Below are 20,857 nucleotides of genomic sequence, written 5' to 3'. Positions count from 1 at the left end.
CCTCTAAAGACCCTAATGCTACGCTCCAAATTTGAAGTAAAAACTATAGCCTCTATCGCATTCAAAAGGGTTCCCCTAAGGGGGCATAACTCTGGAACAAAAGGTTAAGAAACTCTGATTATCGATAGGTTTCGTCCTCCCATGATCCGAATGGTTTAAACAAAATTTGAAAAAAATTCGTTAAAATAAAAAAGCCCGTATTGCGTTCACAAGGTTTTCAGAAAAGGGCACATAACTCTGGAACGGAAGGTCCGATGCTCACCAAAACCAAACTTATTCGAGATCTTTCCATCCTTAGCTTTTATTTTAAGTTTCATCTAAATCGGACTAAAATTATGGGCCCTAAAGATCGATCCCATCCAAGATCTTTGGATCCTTCAAGTACAAACCTGGTATACATATTACATGCCTTTCACCATTTCCGTAAAAGGGGATCGACAGTTTCGGTCTGATTTTCAGGAAATTCGATCTTAACCATAATTATGATATAACGGTGATACATTTGAATGGTTTTTGAAATCAAATAAAAATTCTGACCGTTAGCGGCTTCACAAGCTAAAAACACGATTTTTCGTACAACCTGGGGCCATAGCCGAAATTTGTCAATATCGAAAGGAGCCAAGATCTGTTCTAAGTGTAATCAAAATCGAAAAAAAAATAGACATGTAGAGTGTCTACAAACATAATGGAAAAGGACGGACAGGGACGGCGACATAATACGACAAAATGAAAACCGGGTGTAGAAACAATCAACCTAGGACAGTCTGTTATTGAAATGTGGAAAACAAAGTAAGGCGTGGAATTCATGATCTTGACTATCAAACCAAACCATAGGCCTACATACATATTGAACACATGTGTCGGTTTAGGGTCATTCTGAACATCTGAGACACGCTACCTGCGGAGAAGTATCTCAGACACAGTCAATAGCTATGATATCCATATCACGTGATCTACACATCACAGGTCATGACATTGACGTCAATGGGCCATGAGGTCAACAACACGTTACATTGTAAACAATAGGTTTATCTTCAGCATTGTGTGCTTTGCACCCATAAAGACTATATAATTCGTACAGTCCCAACGTGTTCTCCCTTCTTCCAATGATTTTTCACAAAAATAACATCTACAACTCATAGAATTGACGTTGTCTTCAATGACAGCGTCTGCGAATGATTGTTCATAGAGGCTGCCATCTTGGCACTATTTTGTGCGTCGGTCGTGTCTATTTCCGATATACACAATCAATTCTGTTGATGTTTTTAGCGTTGGGATTGACTAATAGTTAATTTATTTTAAAAACTTTAACGCAAATTTAGAAAATAGCCAAATTCTGGCTGGGATTACTGAGCAAAATGGCCATTCACTGTATACGTGCGAAAAAAAAAGCTAGCCACCAATTAATTTTCGTACGTTAGTTACGTACGGGTTTAGGGTCTGTGATGCGCTAACGGGAACTACTCATAAAGATTCGAACCCCGGCTATAGATTAGTACATATATAATATGTTATGAGGACAAGTATTACTGTATAATGGGTTGATTATAGGTTAAGAAAGGTGACAGAGCTAACTGGACCACATCACTTAGTCTTCATTTCATTCAATCGATCAAGTTACGCATTCATGACCATGTATAGAATTCATACGTACATTTACCCTAGAGGAATTTTCGATTATTTTTATTAACTTAATCAAAGTGATCCCATCTGAATCTTATAGTAATATATACATGTATATGATATTAATAACGCCGTAATGATTTATAATATAGGTACTGAAATAGATATAAACTTTTAGTCTATTAATATCTATAAAACCGATTTTAAACATAATGAATTCTAGATTATAGTTTGAACAATGGTGCGGAGTCTACAACTGTGCAAATGGCCAAATATAAGGCTATATTTATGAAAGTAGAGTGCAATCTTCTGAAGGTATTAAATAGTCTACTCTCATGAAAATATTAAATACTCTTCTGAAGGTATCAAATACTCACGTACAATGAAATCTTTTGAAGGTATTAATTATCAGGTAGAGTGAAATACCCACGTAGAATGAGACCGAGTAAAATGGAACAACAGGTACTATAAGGTACTTTTGACCAGCTCGGTTCATGACGAACATCATATAATATGGACCCCATAGATCTAAAATATGCGAATCTTTCAATTTGTAATTATAGAAATAATTTGTACTTGATTAATATTCTGCAATAACACATTTAAAATTAGGTCTGTGTGACTGTGGTTAACCTACCCACTACCACTGTGTGGGTAAATTGGAATACATTAGGCCAATTTGTCAGTAACAAAACTGCAATTATGCAATTATGCACTCTGTGTGACGTCTATATTATGCATGTATGGGATTGTTGAATTGGTTGGGTTATTTAAAAAAGCTAGCTCTCTTGAACTAGAAAGTTGAAGGATTGATAAATATTTATATCTATATTTAACCACAAAATGTCCAATCTTGCATGACGGGGGTTGGGTTGGATAAGCACATATTATGGTTCCTTTTATGCCCCTTTTCTTGCCCGTAAATTCATCCACATAATCAAAGTCATAAGCAAATGTTGGCAGGATAACATGTCACCCAGCGAAGTTTTATATCCACAGTATGAAACAAATTAATATGTTACAAGAAAACAACAAGGAAACTGAATAAGAAACACAACAGATGTATATCTTTATGCTGGCCTCACACTGTCTCGAAATTGACACCAGATGGTCATACGAATATGGAATTTTGAATTTCGCTCGAAGACTGACCCGAAATTGGCCAAAAAGCAATCAACAGCCGAAGCAAGTGCAATGCCTACAGAACGTCACACGATGTCACGAAGGTAATATGATGTGAATGTTTGTATAGTAATTTATACCCGCAGGACACACAGAGGCCACACCATGGCTCTGTAGAGTTACTCACGACTGACTCGGGAAGATGCGTCACAATCCCTCGAAACTGACGCCAGATACGATAAAGTAAATTCGGCCCTGATCGTAAAAATATCGGGCCATTCGTTAGGGCATCTTAAGCCATCGTGTGACCGCTTACTGCAAAATGATAAATATCTGGTTCATTAGGAAGCTTAGCAAAATAGAATTCTAGCGGTTGTTACAGCAAAATGAGGCCAGAACTGCAAATTATCTCCGGGAGGGGGGAGAGGGGATCTGCGGGGGGCTTCGCTCTCTTATTGAAGGTTCAGTGGGTAAGGCGCTGCCTCACCGACCAGGAGATGCAGGAGTTCGACCACGGTGTTGGCCGGGAAAGCTCCTCGAAATGAAATGAAATGAGGTTTAACGTCCTACTGCTCCTCGAAATTTTCCAACGCCGGTTTCGCCATATCAGTAGTGCAGGGTGGAGAGTATGGTAAAGTACAGCGACTAGTCGTTCGGGCGAGACCAAAAACCGAGGTCCCGTGAACGCATTGGCGTGTACGTTAAGGGACCCAGGGAAGTTGGAATTCGATGAAAAGGTACCCCAACGCCCCCAACACACTGCATGGGTTATGTCTGTCTGTCCATTATCCTGGTTGGTGCAGAACAGTAGGACGTTAAACCTCATTTCATCTCATTTAGTTACCTAGACCCCGAAATGATGCTTCTACTGATAACTAGGGATATAACTGTGTAATCAATTTTAACAACAAAAGGACTCCATACTCACAAAAATGTTAGGCGGCTGAGCCTCCTTGACCCGCTTGAGAGCTTACAGCACACCCTTATGTAGTGTAATCACTCATTTCTGACCTACGGTCGTTTTATATTATACAATCATTCCATGACTATCGATCACTTAAACAAATAAACTCATGCTAGTGCTATGATTGTCTTATGTTATAAATATAAAGGCAGGAACCTTTAAAAAAAGGCGACATTCATACATTATTGAATGTCACACGGCCCAAGTCAATGAATAGTAACCTATTATTTGATCGGTTTTTGTGATAAATGAAAAATTAAAACGAAACGCAATCAAAACAGACCGAAATTCGAACGAGAGAGAGAAACTAGGTCATTTTGGAACTAACATATCGTTCAATTTTATTTCAATAATTCGCTTGCGCGTAAGGGTTTAGCCCGGGGGAAGGGGTGGACCGGAGGACCCGGAGAAAATCCACGAGGTTGGACAGGGGACCCACTCCTTGTCACGTACAACCGGGGAATCGAAACCACGCCAGTTGACTCAGTGCCAGTGCCTATGATACAGGACACGTGCTAACCATTCGGCCATCCAACCCCCCGAAATTCGAACGAAACGAAGTGTGAAGAATATAAATAATATAAGCAATGTATACAGTCTGATTGAATGTTATTAGTGTAGAACTCAAGCTTTTCTTACACTTAACTTTAAAAGCTGATTTTTACATTTTTCTTTGTAAAAAATTTATGAATATTATGCTCTCTTGTTAATGATATTGAAAATGAGAGGAGCCATTCAGAAAGATAAATACTAACGAGGAGTTCTGTTTGAAAAAATCATTTTTATGGAAGCGGAAGACATTTTGCACGAACTGTAAGTCGACTGTAAGTGGGCGAGAGGAACAAGCTATTAAACTAAGTTGTATAGACGAAAAGTAAAATACGTCGAGACACCGGAGAATAGTAATACATAGAGTATCGCTTCTAGAATACACAGTCGAGTGATATGCTTTATGCTTAAATAGTCTATCGTATACTTTCATGTATGATGTGTTTATTGAATTCAGTTGACTAAGTATGCGAATATCATACACGTTTATATTTATTGCAACCTATTATTATATATAAGTAAATTATATAGAAATATATTCAAGTTGTGTAATACAGAAAGTTGCTACTGTTTAACTTGTGTTTTCATGTAATATCTACAGATGTGAAGTTTATAACTCAACACGTGGATTATACTTTTATAAATCCCTCGAATTGTGCTTTTGTTGATGCTCTGTTTGCTTAGAAATTATTGACATTAATAAAGATGTCGTTAACAAGGTAAGCTAATTTTTTTTTAAAAAAAAGTATTCGAAATGATTTTAAATGTTATGTTATTAATAATTTTTGTAAATTGATTTCAACCGATTTTTTGTACTTTGGATTTTGGTGTACTTCGGGTTTGGTGTATGTTCATTGCACAATATAATAAAGACAATAAATATCCAACACTGATGTGAAAGTAAACCCAAATATGTAAACCATTATCCCTCTCACAATGGCAGGTATTATGTTATGCTCCGGGAAATGTAAGCACGCACAGCTTTGTCCTCGACACATAGACCCGATTTTAAAATACACCGTAATTCATGAAAGGTTAATTAGTGGAGTGTACAGTTGCGGAGAAAAGATTTAAAATGAGTTCCTTCGTCATAGAAAATGTCAAAATTCTAATCTTCATTAAAAGTCGAGAAAAAACGAGTGAATAATTGAGTATATCTGGACAGGTGTTTTGAATGCTAAAATTAAAAATGAAAATTCAGGCATTTATTGAATGTTGATAAACAAGTTTGGATAAGATTACTTGTAAAACATGTACTATCAGCACTAAGGTTAACATTGTCGCAACACATATAAAGGCTAGCTGTGGGAAAACTCGAAAACTAATAACATATAGACTTCTGTATTGAGTAAAGGAACTGCTTTCGGCAAATTGCGTGATGAATATTTAATTGGATAAGAATGTAAAAAGTACAATCCTTGACAGGTTATTTAGCAATTGACTTAAAATAATCGTAGAATACGTGGTATGTATACAATCACTATGTGTATTACACTGTGACAAGCAAATTAAAGTATGACGGGGTGTTGGATTGAGGTATGGTTAGCGTGTGCGCGCTGCATCATAAGGTCTGTCATTGAATCAACTATCGTGGTTTCGATTCTCCGGTTGTACGTGACAAGGAGTAGGGTCGCCTGTCCAACCTCGTAGGCTTTCTCCTAGTCCTCCGGTTTCCTCCCACTGCTAAAGACCCCTACGCGCCAGCGAATTATTGAAATAAAATTGAACCGTATGTTAGTCCCGAAATGAACTAGTTTGTGTCCCGTGGACGTTAAACCCCAATTTCTCTCTTCCCCCTCTCCTTCTCTCTCTAAAACACAAACAAGTCGTTTTATAATGATTTTGTCAAGTCCGAGCAGATGTTAAACCATTCATTGTAAAGTGACATGCACGTAGTTTAACACTTAGCATACTCTTTAATACATAATACATACATGTAGAATCCTGGGTTATTTTTACTTTGTGCTGACAAAGATCTTTGTTATATCTATTTTACCGGTGTATGCATGGCGTTCCTTTCTTATTCAAATGACGTAATTATTTATAGATATTTAGGGTTATGCTAATGTTGTGGGTTTTTTTGTGTGAAATACCCATAACTCTAGCCCCAAAACAAACATTCTTAGATATCGGAATTTATTGTCGGACAATGTCGATTTGTTTTAAATTTTATTACAAATTTTATAGTTACAAACTTCAGCAAGGATCATAATATAACCAATCAACATTTCTAGCGTATACAACAGACCCCACTGGAACAAAACATTTATACAAAGAACATCGTTACAATTTGTGAATTTGGAAGGAGTGAGTATTTAGCATCGCCATTTAAAATTAATCAGTCTTCCCTACAAATTATATAGCCAGGTTGAATGTTATACTTGATATAATAGATATTGATTGAAACGTTTATTAAATCCACAAATGATTTGTCATAAGATAGTTGATACATTTTGTCTTCAGCTATATTCATTTACTGCATACTTGGCAAAAAAAAAAAAAAAAAAAAATCAGTCGGCGATGGACCATGTAATTAGTATTGATAATGTGTCTCCCTTAGCACATATAATGGATCTAGACCATAAAAAGCCGACTTTGGGAAACCGTAGACGAAAGAGAAACCAGCGAGAGATGTTGTAGTTGACGTACGTGTCTACAGTATCGGAGAGAATGTGAGAGTAATTTTCAATCTATGTTCCTCGCTAAGCCAGACATTTCAAAATATAATCCATTTAAGAAGCAGTTAATACTTGTTAAGTTATATTTATAGCACGGCTTTCATGAGTTAACAGGTTTAAACAGAGGCCTTATGCTATAAATGACTTGTAACATTGACACCTGCTCAGCCTGCTTGTTGTTACTGCACAGAAAACCCACCCCACTTCTCTATATGATTTCTACTACTCTGGTGTAAACCAGCAAAAGTGTGCAATAACATTGGAATTGTCTAGGTTATTGCACGGTTAAGCTCCATCCAATCTACTAGAGGGAAAACAATCTGCTTATTCAACGAAAAGAACAAAGGACGATTTCCCGTCCATGTTACAATATAGAATGCTTTACACCCTGTCTATTTTATATTTATGGTTACATGTTACGAGGAAAACATCACCGAATGGTGGACTACAGAATATCTTCTTGGTTTGGCATTTAGTAATTAAACATATAAACATAGGGTACAATTTTATGGATACACAATTACTGACACAAGGTACAATTTTATGGATACATAATTACTGAGTTTAATACTAAGCGACGTTTCGACGAGGATACTCTCGTCTTTATCAAGCAAATGATACAGGTATGTGAATAGTAGGCAAATATATACAGAATATGCAACAAGGATAAAAATCAAATAAAAATGTCAAATTGTCGCTTAGTATCAAGCTCAGTAATTGTGTATCCATAAAATTTTACCTTGTGTTAATATGTTCAATTACTAAATGCCAATCAAAGAACACTATTACTGAATTTAATACTAAGTGACGTTTTGACGAGGATACTCTCGTCTTTATCAAGCAATTGATACAGATATGTGAACAGTGGGCAAATATATATTATACAGAATATGCAACAAAATAGCAATCAAATACAATTATAACTTAACACCTTTGATTAGCGGGCCATTTACAACTAAAGCTACACAACAGAAACTCTTACGGGGGGGGTAAAAAGGGGGAAAATCCTATTATTTATAAAGATCAATGTATTAACACTATTAACGGGAAACCAATTAACCTGGGCTATAGGTAAATAATAATTCTCACAAGTATGATCGTTTTGTAGCTTTGGGTTTTGGACCTTCAATTATCTAATTGGTCAAATATGATGTAAATAATTAGAGAGATTGGTTAATTGAGCCAAATATACGGTTAGTGGAAATTTACTGGAGAAACTTTCCATGAGATATCTGTTATCAACCTAGAATTGATTGTTTACCACGTTATGACTCTTTTTTTATGTGACCATCTGTCACTCATTCGCTAACTTGATTTAAGTACAAATATGCGAATCTCCTAACCTGACAAAGATATTAATTAATACAATATAATGCTATCCTTAATTTAAAGAGCAAAAATTCTACAAAAGTCGTACATTTAATCAGATTATCACATTTCTTGATTTTCATTTTATTGAATTAATATATTTACGTTTTCCCTCGTCCAGTTTTATAGTCTAATAAGAGGTTTTATCTTTCATGATTTCCAGTTCATTGAATTAATATATTTACGGTTTCCCTTGTCCAGTTTTACAGTCTAATAATAGGTTTTATCTTTCATGATTTTATGTTTATTGAATTAATATATATTTTTTTAAATTTTTCCTTTTTCCTTGCATCAGCGATCACCCTTGTTCACTCATCCTCCCATACATCTCATCGACAATCGCAGCTTTAGTACCTGATGGATATTCTATACAACATTGCCCTCGCGGTTCACGTGGAGGAGGTGTAGCACTTATATTTAAGTCATCTATTAAGTGTAAGAAAATCCGTCATGACCGTTTTGATTCTTTTGAAATTTTGGATTGTTCTCTACAGTTTTCTTTCAAGGAAACTAGGATTATTACAATTTACCGCCCGCCCAATAGCAAATTGTGTCAAAAGTTTATGGAAGAATTTGGATTATTTCTGGACCAGTTGATGATGACTAAGTGTTGCACTATTATTTGGGGAGATTTTAATTTTTATGTTGATGATTCTAACGACTCTACCGCGGTTGATTTTTGTGATATGCTGAATAATAGATCTCTCACACAACATGTTTCTTCTTCTACTCATAACGGTGGACATATTCTCGATCTGGTGATAACTAATCCACGTGATATTAAACTGGATAATCTCTCTGTCTCGGACAAATTAATATCTGATCATTTCCCGGCAACTTTTAATCTTATGATCCAGAAACCACAACCAACAAGAAAGACTTTAACATATCGAAGGTTTAAATCATTTGACATAAATAAATTTAAAGCGGAAATAGTGAACTCGAATTTCAATGACATTCAACTTATTCAAGATATACAAGAGAAGGCAACCCAATATCACTCAAAGCCTGCTGAAATTTTGGACTCGCTTGTTCCTCTTCAAACGAAAACATTTACTATTCGTCCCAATACGCAGTGGTTTAATGATTCTATTTTAGAAGCCAAAAGGGACCGTAATAAGGCTGAACATCTGTGGCGGAAAACAAATCTACATGTCCATAAACAGATTTATAAATCTTTAAAGAACAATGTGAATAAATTAATTGAAGATGCTAAAATTAAATTTTACTCTGATAAAATAGAAAATGGCGAAAACAGACAAAAAGACCTGTATAAAGTTGTGAATTCCCTTTTGGACCATAATGCTGAGCGTACTATCCTCCCGGACAATGATAATGACACTGAACTTGCAAATTTATTCTCTGATTTCTTTCAAATAAAAATACAGAAAATACGAACTGAACTTGATGATTTAAATAAAACTATTGACTTTAACGCTCATGATTTTGATAAGTTAGAAAATTCTGTTTATTTAGAAAATTTTAACTTGGTTAGTGAATCTTTTGTTTTAAAGCTAATTAAATCGTCTGCTCCTAAATCGTGTTCATTAGATCCTGTTCCGACTTCTGTTCTTAAGGACTGTCTAGACGAAGTTATTCCAGTTTTTACCAATATTATTAATTCTTGTATATCATCCGCTACTATTCCCTACGTTTTCAAACGAGCTTATGTTACCCCTTTAATTAAAAAGTCTACACTGGATCCTAATGTTTTTAAAAATTACAGGCCAGTCTCTAACTTAAGTTTTATTTCTAAAATATTGGAGAAATGTATTGCTTCTCAGATAAAGGCCCATCTAGATGATAACTGTTCGTATGAACCATTTCAAAGTGCTTATAAACAATTTCACAGTACCGAAACAGCTTTAATCCGGGTTTCAAATGATATTTTAATGGAAATTGATAATAGAAAATGTACATTTTTAATTTTATTAGATGTATCTGCTGCTTTCGACTCGGTGGACCCTTCCATTCTTCTACGTAGACTTCAATTTAAATTCGGTATTTGTGGCTCTGCATTAAATCTTTTAGAGAGCTATCTTGTGGGTAGAAAACAGTGTATTTTAGTTAATTGCAAATCGTCGTCTGAATCTGTTTTGTCATCAGGGGTTCCCCAAGGTTCTGTTCTTGGTCCGATTTTATTTACCCTCTATACGTCACCATTAGGAGATATTGTCAGAAAATATGGTCTCAGCTTTCATTTGTATGCCGATGATACTCAATTATATATTTCATTTACACCTAATTGTCCATCTTCTTTCAATTTATCAAAATTGCAACTTGAGAACTGTATTAGTGAAATTAGAAAATGGATGTCAAAGAACTTTCTAAAATTGAATGATGATAAAACCGAATATTTGTTATTAGGCTCAAGGCATCAATTAAGTAAATCTGCACAAGATAACCCCCCTGTTGTAATTGGTAATTGTGATATATTTTCATCTTATTCTGCTCGTAATATTGGCGCTATCTTTGATAGTTTTGTGCTTATGGGAGCTCAAGTAAATAATATTTGTAAATTGTGCTATTTTAATATTAGAAATATAGGTAAAATACGTAAATGTGTAACTGTAGAGGCCACTAAGTCACTTGTTAATTCTCTGGTCACTTCTCGATTAGATAACTTTAATTCACTTTTAGTTGGTTTACCTTTAAAGCTTATAGATAAATTACAAAAAGTACAGAATACTGCGGCTAGACTTGTTACTTTAACTAAGAAATGTGACCACATAACTCCTGTTTTAAATAATTTACACTGGTTACCTGTTAAATATCGAATTGATTTTAAGATTTTATTACTTACTTTTAAATGTTTAAATAATTTAGCTCCTGTTTACCTCTCAGATCTTTTAGAACTTTATACACCTGGCCGAACATTACGTACATCAGATAAACTACTTTTAAAGCCCAAAACTGTTCAACTAGTCTCCTATGGTCAGCGCTCTTTTAGTTATCAAGCACCTGTTTTATGGAATAATCTACCATTTAGTTTAAGATGTTGTACATCTCTGTATTCTTTTAAAAAACAACTTAAAACACATTTATTTAATCAAGCTTTTAACTGACTCTGTATACAATCGTAAACATGCACATAATCTTGTTGTTTATGTGTGATTTACATTGTCACTTTGTAAGGTGCCCCTGAACATGTTATATGAAAGGGTGCACTATAAATATGCTGTAATAATAATAATAATAATAATAATAAATTCACACTTCTCTTTAAATTATTGTTTATCTATAGCTCAGGTTAATTGGTTTCCCATTAATAGTGTTAATACATTGATCTTTATAAAAAAAATAGGACCCCCTCCCTTTTTTAATCCCCGTAGAGTATCCGGCGTGTAGGTTTAGTTGTAAATACCCCCCAGGGACGTACATAAAGATTTTGTTGGGGGGGGGGGGTAGCATAAATGCGTCCGACTGATGCACATGTCCCTAATACGAGTGACGCAGACAGGGGCCGAGCACCACAGATGATAGTTTTCTGGAAGCTTGGAATAGGGGGTGGGGATGGGTAGGTTCCAAATCTACAATCACACCCCACAATGAATGTCAACAAAATACTGGCTATAACACTGGGCGTTCCGGTAGAACACAGATCGTATTGCCTATATAGTTGTTCGCCGATCGTTATCTCGTCGGAAAGCAGTTTTATTCGGTGGTCATAACCCCGAAACCGGAAGTGGTAGACTAACGCCACCTGGCCTATGTTACTCCCCGGTCCGAGCTACCCCTGTACCCCAAATTTCAGACTCGGGGCAGACCTAATGTAGCCACCAACCCCGAACAGACAGACAAACGGACAGACAAACGACAGTCACAAATATTAGTATACTAGCAGGATACCCGGCTTCGTTCGGGGGTCATAACTCCGAAACCGGAAGTGGTAGACTAACGCCACCTGGCCTATGTTACTCACCGGTCCGAGCTACCCCTATACCCCAAATTTCAGACTCGGGGCAGACCTAGTGTAGCCGCCAACCCCGAACAGACCGGCTTCGCTCGGGGGGTCATAACTCCGAAACCGGAAGTGGTAGACTAACGCCACCTGGCCTATGTTACTCCCAGGTCCGAGCTACCCCTATACCCCAAATTTCAGACTCGGGGCAGACCTAGTGTAGCCGCCAACTTCGAACAGACAGAAAGACAGACAAACGACAGTCACAAATATATATATATAGAAGATAGATAAAATTACTCTTCAAAAAAAGTAGGGGATATTCAGAAACAATGCAGAAATGCACTGCTGTTTTTATTAGAGGTAACCAGTGTATGTTAATAACAGGCCAATTGCCTACACATGAACATAAACAGTTCATATGGGCGGCTTATCTGACGGCCTCATTTCACTCGCAAAGAGATACACTGTCAAAAGTAAAAATGGACGTTTTTATACGCCCACATTGAAATGTGGTCGTATATTGTCATCGCCCCCGTGACCTTATACACAGTGTTTAAGGTCATGCGACGAAGAAGCCTATCGATTTTCAGCGATTTCCGATAATTACTGCCAGAGTTATGGCCCTTGATCACTTAAAAAATATCTTGTGGCCGCTCTCGAGGTCAAAGTTGATATCCGATTGACTTTAAATTTAGACACTGTTTAAGGTTATGAAACGAAGAAGCCTATTGATTTTCAGCGATTTCCGATAATTACTGCCAGAGTTATGGCCCTTGATCACTTCAAAAAATCATGTGGACGCTCTAGCGGTCAAAGTTAATATCCGATTGACTTTAAATTTATACACAGTGTTTAAAATCATGCGACGTAGAAGTCTTTTCGATAATTACTGCCAGATTTATGTCCCTTGATCACTTTAAAAAATCTTGTGGACGCTCTAGAGGTCAAAGTTAATATCCGATTGACTTTAATTAAATGTATACACAGTGTTTGAATTCATTAGACGAAGAATCATATTGATTTTCAACGATTTCCGATTATTACTGCCAAAGTTATGGCCCTTGATCACTTTGAAAATGTATTATAAATGTTTCAATACCGAAAAAAGTATGCGACAACTCTTGTTGACTGCCCGGACGATTTAGCTGCTGTGGGCGTATTTTTCGTTGCCTGGCAACCTATCTTTGATTTTTGTCTTAATAATGAGTAATTGCTTCACCAATCCTCAGACATTCAGCAATTCGTTTTGGTATGCTCCTAATCAACCGTCCAATCACAATTTGGGGCAATCTGACCCACTCCTCTTGCAGTGCCACGGCCAATTCTTGCAGTGTTGTCCGTTGACGTTGACGTCGACGAACACGTCTCCCGATCATGCAAAATGTGTGTATATACATAGTTATAATGGCAAACATACTCATTATTTAAACATACATTATGCAAGAGCAAAATCGGCCTATTGTAGGTCTTTCTTTAGGCCTGAAATGTTATAAAAACTATTAATTAGACATTAATTAACTTATCCAGACCATAATCAGCTCTCGATGTCAAGGCTTGCCTGCGATATTTGTTGGATTACAGTCCGATTTGCTGCAAAACTTTCCTTCGTGATTAACGATTAAATGGATAATCAAGACTATTATTTTTGTCTTATCGTCTTCAGTAATGATGATCGAGGCTAAGCGGAACTTCCATCCGCTTGGTTCTCGGTTCATAGTGGATCAATTTGACTGAAATTTTCAGCAAGTTGCCTTTACATTATGTAGTTGTTAACTATTATAGTGAGAACTGCCAACTCGTTATCTAATCTCCCATAATGTATCTTTAAGTATAATAAAATATAATGGGTGAAAATGTACAGTATATATAGTAGTTAATAATTATACATATACAACTATAGTAAGAATTTTTAATAATAGGCAACCAGAGTTATACATAAAATAGACGATAAAATATTAATTGATCGAGATTAAAATCTGTTTGACATATCTATAAACTTATGGACCTGGTTAAAAATATTAGTGTTAACGTCAAGACTGTAGGTTGTGGAACCGAATAAAAGACAGTTTATATTTTTAAAATCATGTTGTAATTTGTCTATGGTTTCGGGGATCACGTGGCTAAGTTGGTAAAACGCTGGCTCGCTAGTCTGGAGGTCGGATGTTCGATCCCTGCATTGGCCGAGAAAGTTCATCCAGATTTTCCGGCGTGGTTCCCCCTTGTCAGTGATGCAGGACGCAGGGTCTGACAAGGACAGCTGTCTAGTCATTCGGATGATACGAAAAACCGAGGTCCCGTGTATACATTGGAATGCAGGTAAAAGGTCCCTTGGCAGTTGGAATTCGATATAAAAGTAGGCGATAGTGCCGCTGCCGCAATTTCCCTCATAGCACAATGTATAGAAGCAGAACAGTAGGACGTTAAACCCCATTTCATTTCATTTCATTTGGCTATGGTTTCTGTTCGTGCATTTGAATGTAAGGAACATCGCAGAAGGTAATGGCCGGGATCTTCAAATATGTGACCGCAGAGGCATGCGGGACTGTCGGCAACATGTCTTAGGAATTTGTGACCCAGCAGGTCAGAGCATCGAAGAAGTAATTTGCAATGAATTATTTGAGGTTTCTGCTGACCGTTATAATAAAACGAAGGAACTTTGATATAATATTTGGATAGATGATCGGGGAAAATTTTCAGAGTTCTGGAGTTCCTTGCAGGGGTACTGAATTTATTCCACTCTCTTATGCTGGATGCGATAAATGATTTGGCAAAAATGTCAGTATGGCATCGAATTTCTTTTAAATTGCCTTCATTAAGGTTTATGAGATTCTTAAGATAAGGAGGGGTTAGGTTATTGATGATTTTGTAAAGTAGTTTTAATATGTCGATTTCGTCTTTCTTTGAGTGGAATAAACCCAGTTTCTGCCTAGAGGGAAACATGGCTAGTACCCTTAACTGCCCCGCAAATAGTGCGTAGTGCGTCAAGCTGAAGGCATTCAAGATTATTACATAAGTAGTCAGTGCACCCGTCCCAGATAACATCGGCATAATCAAAGTGCGGCAGAATGAAGGAAGAATATAGGGTATGTAGCAATTTTTTATTTAAACGATATTTCAAGGAGCGAAGACTGTTTACTAATTTTGATACTTTGCTAATTATACTATCAATGTGGCTGTTCCATTTACAATTGCGTTGAACGATAATTCCGAGGTGTAAATGTTCAGTTACTTCCGTTATTACTATAGAGTTCATTAAGAGGGGTGGTTTCACAACATTGCGTTTAGTGGAGAGGGTTAAAGTTTCTTTTTTGAGGGTGTTAAATATCACTAGCCATGTTTCCGCCCACGAATTGATTGCTTCGTGATCTTTGTTTAATATAAGTGCGCATGCCTCTGGGTCATCTATTTTTAGGTACATGGAGGTATCATCAGCAAAAAGTCGGATGTTCGATTGTATATTATTCACAATGTCGTTTATATATAATAAAAATAATAATGGTCCCAAAACACTGCCCTGTGGGACACCAGCGGAAATACCCTTGGGATCCGAGGATATTCCTTTTATGATGACACATTGTTGTCGATTTTCAAGATAGTCCTCCTCTGACCCCAGTAGCTTCCAGCTTATGTCAGAGTCCGGTGTCAAAAGCCTTGTTGATGTCACAAAAGACGATCCTAGTATATTTGTTAGGAATAATGGCTTGACAAAAGAAGTGATTTAGATCTATTAATTGGAAGATAGTTGAATCACCCGGAAGAAAGACACCTTGAAGTGCTGTTAGAATTGAATTATCCTTCAAGAAGTTAAAGACGTGTTTATATACTATTTTCTCAAATATTTTTATAATAGCGCTGAGGAGTGAAATGGGTCTGTAATTGCTGCATTCAGCTGGTTGTCCTTTTTTGAAAATAGCCATGACATTTGCAAATTTCCATAAGTTTGGAACAGTGTGTGTATTTAGTGAAAAACGAAAAAGTTGGCATAAGGGATTACTAATTTCATTAACGATATAGTTTAAAATGTTTGAACTTATTTCATCCGGACCTGAGACTTTTGGTGTATCTAGGCTATTTATTATGTCCTTAAATTCTCCAGATGTTGGTACAATCGAGTCTAGGCTATTGGTATTCATTTGGAGGGGTGGAAGAGTTTTGTTAGTACTTGGCAGTTCAATTTGTTAAATGAAATAATTATTAAGGGCATTGGCTTTATCAGTGGGCGTAAACATTGTATCATTTCCAACTGTTAGTGGAGGGGGCTCGTTTGAAGATGCAGTCTGTGTCTTAGTATATGAATTTATTAGGTTCCACCATTTTTTAGTGCCAAAGTTTTCTTTATCATTAATTTTTGCGTCAATTTTCTCAAAGTATTCTTTTTTGCAATTCCTTATCAGATTTATATAGTCGTTTCTTATTTTACGAAAATTTTTCCAGACATGCTCTATAGGGGAAAGGTCAGGACTCATGGCTGGCCAAGACATATGGACAATATGGTGGCGCGGTGGGCACGGAAATTATCATCTTGAAAGAGGAAACGTCGACCTGCACGTTGAACAAAGAGCAGAATTACGGAACCAGGATGTGCTCACGGTAGTACACACCAGTGACCCTTCCTTGAACAATATGCAAGTCCGTTCTGCCAGTCATGGTGATTCCTCCCCACTCCATAACAGATCCACGCCCGAATCTGTCTTGCTGTCTGGCGTTAACGTTAGCATGACGCTCATTTACACGCCTCCAAACGCGAACACGCCTATCGGTGAAATCTGGACTCATCTGAGAATAATACACGCGCCCATCGACGATTACCCCAATTTCTACGCTGCTTGCCATGTACTGGGGAGTTAATGGAGGCACAACACGCGGTCGTCACGCATGCAAATGGGCTGCATGTAGTCGATTTCTAATCGTTTGGGTTGGAACTCGAATTCCTGTAACTTGGTACAAGTCCTCGATTTCGCCGAACTGTGTACGAATGTATCGATCCTGGGCTTGTGTAGTGGATCTAGGACGACCTGAACGAGGTCTATCATCAACATTGTGTGTTTGTTGGTACCGGTTCCACTAAGCATGTTGGCTACTGCTCGCTGTGTAGAACATGCCAATAGCACGTAGACGTTCATCATGTTGAAGACGTCTCATTGCAAATTAAATGTAATACACTAAAGCAAAGATACGCTAAACAGTAAATATTATGCAAGACCGATAGGAAAGCAAACATGGATAGGATAAACCAGCACGCGGCAGTTTTCAGCAACCCTTCCTTGAAGTGTCAAATTTGATAATGAACCCCTCCCAGGTGTATGGGGCCATTGCGTGTCACAGGTGCAGCTCAGTGGTTCTGTCGGGGCGATATAAGTTCTTCATCTGTGAACATACTCTCAAAGCATGTCAAGTGTCCATGACTATTTATCATATCACAATCTGCATAGGTATTTGCATTTCAACATCCCCTACTTTTTTTGAAGAGTATAATATGATGATTGTTATTGATTTTGTTAATAAATTTATGTAAACGGGGCAGTGGCTATAACACTGAGCAACCTGAGAAAATTTTTAAAGATTAATTCAATATCCTGGCATTTGAGGTCATTGCAGGGCAAAATTCTTGTGAACAAGAAAACCAGAAATAGGAATCAATGGAACAGAATCTCGAAATCTGCCCCTGTCAATTCCGCCTGTTTTGCAAAAGTTGTCAGAACATTTGTACAGTCTGACGCCCGAGGAGCCACGCACCAGCGGTACTACTAACTGGGCAGTTCACTATAACCGTGAATATGATAGTGCTGAGGCAGTATAAGACCACAGATGAGTGGGAGAATGATGGCATAATGGAATCTAAAGGCGCAGGCGCGAAACAATTTCAGATATGTAACTGACCTTTCAATTTTTTGGGACTGGGCCTGAAAAATTTTAGTCGATGTCATGACAAATGGGATTAAATTCTCCTTAAGGAGAGGATTAGAAACTGGACAGAATCTTGAGGCATTTACGCATTTGTGGTGTTTATTGTTGTTTCTGCCTGTCCTTAATTCGCCATTAAATACTTTATAAACACATCAGTTGCGGTGTGTAAGAATTGTGTAAAAAGTTAAACAAATCAAATTGAAACTTGTTGACATATTTAATGTAATGTGTAATTGCTATAATGGTGACATATTAATTCCATTTTAGTGCCTTATTTTGACAACCTTCCACAAGGGATCTGTGATTACGCTGGATTTCATTTTAAGATCGAGTTGGTCTGGTTGACATCCGGTTTCCCACAATAGAATAACAAATCCATTTAAACCCCAAAATGATCATACTGTAGCATGAAAACATGGATACCTACACTGCCCCAGCACTAACATGTTAAATGCGACAAACGGGATTATTATTCCTGCTAGTGTTTGATTTCTGAAAGAAATAGTGACATTTTAGAAAATAGTGACATTTAAACAAGATATAGATCTGTCAGGAATATTTGTAATAGATAGCCAAGCCTGTAGACGACCGTGATGAATTGGTTGAAAAGGTTATAGTTTTTCTTCAAATTGCCTCAGATTTTTAAGTTGTCAATCAGCGTAATTTTGGAGTTAACCTAACTGACAGCCTAATTGCTGGGAATATAAAATGGCCATTTCCAGGGTTTGATTAGGACCTCCAGAGAACCTTAGCACTGTAAGCCCCCCACCATCCACCGCATACAGCTGTGATTCAAAATCAAAACGTTACTAAACTGCTAAACAAAACATACACGTATGTCAGATTCTAATTGCGTCGTATTTCCAGATATTAATCTGTAACCTCTCCAATACTAGAACAATATTAATAGTAATGGTTAATATTCTTGTTGTACGGGGATTTTTTTGTCATTATTTTGTTATATTATAGTTCACCATGGTAAATCCGGCACTTGAAAAATATCTATGTTGTTCCACCCTTCCCTAGATGACCCAAGAAACACGTGCTTATTTTTGGGCGTATCCAATTGAACAGTGGTACTCCGCTCACCTAGTTTATAAAGAAAAAAGCTAGAAATAGAACCCTTTTTTAAATAATGGCTTAGAAAAATATTTTACGAATGCGCTAACGCTATATCTAGCTTCTAAGATTCCACCATGCAATCTATTGTCAACAATTACACAGATATGCGTTTATAATTGTAGGACTTTACTCTCGTGCGTTATATACACACTTGAAGATAACGTTTGATTGAGGAACATGAACATGATTGATAATAAAATAAATAAATCGCTCAAGCACAAAAAAATCGTGATCAGGAGAAACACCCCATATTATTGGCAGTAAACAAAAAGTAAACTAAAAAAATATGTATATAATGTCTGTAATTCCCATCTCTGAAAATGTTCACTGACAAATTTTGTCATCTAGGGTTATGGCAAGGAACACAAATCGGATACAGTGACATTACCCTTTTGTCTTAATGCTACCGAATTTGCTACAGTGGACATGGGGTGGATTGGGGTAATTTCTTGGAGTGTGTGAAGTCAAATTTAACTTTTTGGGATCCTGGTTCAAATAATAACAAAATATTATACATATACATGTTCCGTATTGAAGTAATGTCCGTCAATATGTATGTGGGACAATGCAAAATCCTAACGTGAGACCTCTTTTACCAAACCTCCAGCTAAGCAAGCAGGTTGAATAAAGAAACATGTTGACAGCGAAAACTTGCATTAAAGATACATTATGGGAGATTTTAATAGAGAGTTGACCATTCTTGCTATAACAGTTCAAAAATAGATGATAAAAGAAGAATATATTGAAAATTTCAGTCAAATTACTTTATTCTGAACAAAGTTATCACCATTGTAATTTTTGACTAGAAATAGGAGTCAACTCTCTCTTCACCATCTCCGAGAATGGCCGATGATAGGATTGACAGGCGTTAACTCCACCTACATAATCTCGATTATCAAGTAACGTTTTCAATGGCTGTGGTACCGTTAGCATATTCCGTTTGAGACGGGGTTGCAATTCAATTCGTATCACATTTATTATTTTTACTACAAATTAAATTAAAAATAAGACTTTTTTTTTAATATATAGATAAGAAGCTAAAGTTTGAAAGGAATAGACCAAATCAATGAGGCATAATTATAGCCGACTTCTTATTAGCCTGCGTGTATTCTTGTACTGTAACTGGTAGCAGACAGCTCCCGAAGCAGACAAATAGGAAACAGTGATCCAATAGGGCTGCAATTCAACTGGGGTTATGTTAGCTGCGATGTTTATCAATTTCCATAATTTTTCTGTAAACGCAAGTGACAAAAGAGCGTATAATACCGACATCCAAACTCTCATTTTAACCACAACTAAACGTAATATCGAGGCCGTATATATCGAACTTTCAATCAAATTGACTGACATGCGGCCTCGCTCAACAGCGGCCTCGCTTCGTGCACTCTATCATTTAGCCTCGATCTAAAATTTCCAGGAGTATGACGTCAACGTAACGGTAATCTCCGCTTACGACGCCATTTAGAAATTTAATCAATCAATGAAATCCTGTTTAAATTCAAGCCGAATCCAAGCCATCCGTGGGTCTACAGGGTTGAATTTGTGCTTGTTGTGTAGATGAAGATCAAATTTATAATTTCTATGACATCTGAAGCCTAAGTAAAGACTTGCAATAATCAG

The 20,857-nt window shown here is 36.8% G+C and overlaps 1 protein-coding gene across 1 annotated transcript in view; it reads left to right on the top strand.

The window, feature by feature from the left end:
• Positions 1–4,659: 4,659 nt before the first annotated feature.
• The window catches only part of LOC126819637 (uncharacterized), a 123,558-nt gene continuing 107,360 nt past the window's right edge, over positions 4,660–20,857 (top strand). Inside the window, exon 1 of the mRNA XM_056100401.1 lies at positions 4,660–4,977. Coding sequence (XP_055956376.1) covers positions 4,964–4,977 — 14 coding nt within the window. The 5' untranslated portion in view covers positions 4,660–4,963. The remainder of the gene's footprint in view (positions 4,978–20,857) is intronic.

Source organism: Patella vulgata, chromosome 4, assembly GCF_932274485.2.
Source record: "Patella vulgata chromosome 4, xgPatVulg1.2, whole genome shotgun sequence".
In the NCBI taxonomy this organism is placed as follows: Eukaryota; Metazoa; Mollusca; class Gastropoda; family Patellidae; genus Patella; species Patella vulgata.
This window is presented reverse-complemented; position numbering and strand designations above follow the sequence as displayed.